Genomic DNA, 2,660 nt, shown 5'->3' with positions numbered 1-2,660 from the left:
GGCTTAAGATAAGGGGTTGTCGTGGGAAAGGGGGAAGGACCGACCCCTGCTGATCTGGTGACATTGTGTTGTTCCCCAGCCGTACTCCAATTATGCTGTTGACTTCAACAACAACTGTTAAACCATTTGTCGGCATCGTCGTAAGTTTATTGTTCTTTACCCCTTTCCTCCCTCTCGCTTTCTGCTCCCTTCCTCGCACCCCCTATACTTTTTCCCGTTCAGGTACATGACCAGCTCCAACGCCGTACGCAATCACATGCTCAAACTCATCCCGCACATCGCCGACGGCTCCTGGATGATCAAACAGTCGGTGGGCACCACCCCGGTCATATTGGGGAAACAGCTCAAGACGACCTACTACGAGACGCCGCAGGTCTGTGAGGTGTATTATTATTAGCATTATTGTTGTAATTATATGTATTATATTATAATTGTTGTGATTATATTGTTTTTATTTTTAATTTTTAGCCTTTTTTTAGCGATTTTCAGTATCTCATTTTTTTGTTTGTTAGGGGTGATGGCGTGGTTATGTATACATATGCATGTGTATACGTGGGGGCATGGTAACCCCATTTCTCACCCCTGTGGACGTTGGCAGTAATTAGCTCTTCGCTTCTTGCATTATCATGTGATTTGTCCCTACTGCAGTACATTGAGATTGACATCGACATCTCAGCTAACAATGTGGCATCGTACGTTACGGGCCTGGTTCGCGGCGCCACGCGATCGCTGGTGATTGATATGGGCTTCGTGCTGGAGGGTGAGTTTTTTGTGGGTTTCGGAGCGTGTTTATCATAGTATTGAAATACCGGGGGCCGCCCAGATTTTTTTCACACACAACTCTCTCTCTCTGTCTCTCTGGGTCTGGGTCTGGGTTTGGGTCTGGGTTTGGGTCTCTCACACACAGACAGACATATATACACATTACATTACACACACGCACACCTCGGCTGGTGTCCGGCTGACAATTTTGAGTCGATGCAAGGTACAGTCAGAGCGTACTGCACAGCGGTGATGCAGATTATTTTAATGCATATGCTTATGCGTACATACATACATACATACTTACTTACTTACTTACTTACTTACTTACTTACTTACTTACTTACTTACTTACTTACTTACTTACTTACTTACTTACTTACGTACGTACGTACGTACGTACGTACGTACGTACGTACGTACGTACGTACTTCCACACACACAGGTACTACCCCTTGGGAGCTCCCGGAGGCGCTGCTGGGCACCCTTCGGCTGTACAATCTAGATATCCGTACCGCCAAGCTGATTGATGTACGGCAGGAAATTCCTCTGCGGCCCCCCAACATGGCGCCGCCGCCGCCGCTGCGGGGCCACCCGTACACAACCTCCGTACCCTCCTCTTCCAGCATTGGCGGCGGCGGCGACGGCGCTGCTGCTGTTGCTTCCGCCGCCACCGCGGCCGTCACCGCCGGCCCGTGCAGCCCCAGTGCCCCTCGTCGTGCGTCTCCGACGTCCTCCGTGTCGATGTCGATATCGAGGACGAGTGCCAACGGCGGTGCTGACATCGCTACGGGTACGACTACGGGGCCGCGGCAGTCAAGTTTCACTGGGAAGCTTTCAGGCATCGGCGGCAGCGTTAGCATCGGCGGTAGCGGCGGTTCGAAGGGCCGATCCGGCAATGTCCTCCCCACAGCTGAAAGCACGGTGGGTTGGGTGTTGTGTTGTTATATGTTGTTGCCGGAGTGCCGATGTGATGAACCGGGTCAGAGGGGGGTTTGCTGGGCGAAGTGCGAGGTTTTAAAACCCTCCCCCTCCCCTTCCCCCTCCACCACGAGGTTATAAACCCTCCCTACCCCAAAAGCGTACACACATATCGACACACATTGACTCACAACAACAAACACCAACTTCATTTTTCGCTTCCCGGTTTGTTGGCCTCCACAGCCCGCTACCTCCTTAGCGTCGGACAGCCTGCCCCACGGCGGCGACGGCCCCGTCGGCCCCGTCACAGCTCGCTCCGCCAGCGCGCGGCACACGCCGCAGCCCTCACGCAGCTTCGCAGGTGCCGCCAGCACCGGCGGCGGCGGCGGCACCGCCGCCGCCACCACCGGCGGCATCGCTGACGTCACCACCCCACCGCGTTTCTGAGGGTTGCGAAGATAGTAATAATAATATTATTATTATTATTAATGTCTTTTTTGGGAGCAGGATGTCAAGGAAGAGGGAGGAGCCGGAGGGGAGGAGGATGGGGAGGGAGCCAGAGGTTGATGACGATGATGAGCGGGGCCGTCTCTTCTGGGGGGGGAGGATGGGCAACAATTCTCTGACATTTCCGATGAGGGGCTGACGGCGGGAGAAACGGGATTGGAATGGGATCTGAAGGGGCGAGTGGGAGTGGAGCGTGGAGCGTGGCCTCGTTGGTGGCGGCCATTGAATGTGACGTGGCGGCAGTACGTACGGCGTACGTCAAGCCATCCTGTGAGGAGAGAAGGGCAACAGCCGTAGGAGGAGAGCGGCAGTAGCAGGAAGGAGAAGAATAGGGGGGAGGGAGGGCGGAGCGGGCGCATGGTGAGGGCGATGGTCATCCGGATAAACACTTTTAGTCGCAGGGAGCGGTGGCGACGGCGCGGTGGATAGGGTGCGGAAATCGGGTTGGATGCGTATGTGTGTATGTCTGT

The 2,660-nt window shown here is 54.4% G+C and overlaps 1 protein-coding gene across 1 annotated transcript in view; it reads left to right on the top strand.

Annotated features, from left to right (window-relative positions):
* Positions 1 to 2,130, top strand: part of VOLCADRAFT_117770 (uncharacterized protein) — a gene marked incomplete at both ends in the record, with an annotated part of 14,772 nt that extends 12,642 nt beyond the window's left edge. Inside the window, 4 exons of the mRNA XM_002951167.1 lie at positions 223 to 373; positions 649 to 760; positions 1,208 to 1,686; positions 1,927 to 2,130. Of these exons, the coding sequence (XP_002951213.1) occupies positions 223 to 373; positions 649 to 760; positions 1,208 to 1,686; positions 1,927 to 2,130 (946 nt within the window). The remainder of the gene's footprint in view (positions 1 to 222; positions 374 to 648; positions 761 to 1,207; positions 1,687 to 1,926) is intronic.
* Positions 2,131 to 2,660: the final 530 nt, after the last annotated feature.

The sequence above is a fragment of the Volvox carteri genome (assembly GCF_000143455.1).
Source record: "Volvox carteri f. nagariensis unplaced genomic scaffold VOLCAscaffold_22, whole genome shotgun sequence".
NCBI lineage: Eukaryota > Viridiplantae > Chlorophyta > Chlorophyceae > Chlamydomonadales > Volvocaceae > Volvox > Volvox carteri.
Note: the sequence above shows the minus strand (reverse complement) of the source record. Positions and strands in the feature narration are given on the sequence as shown.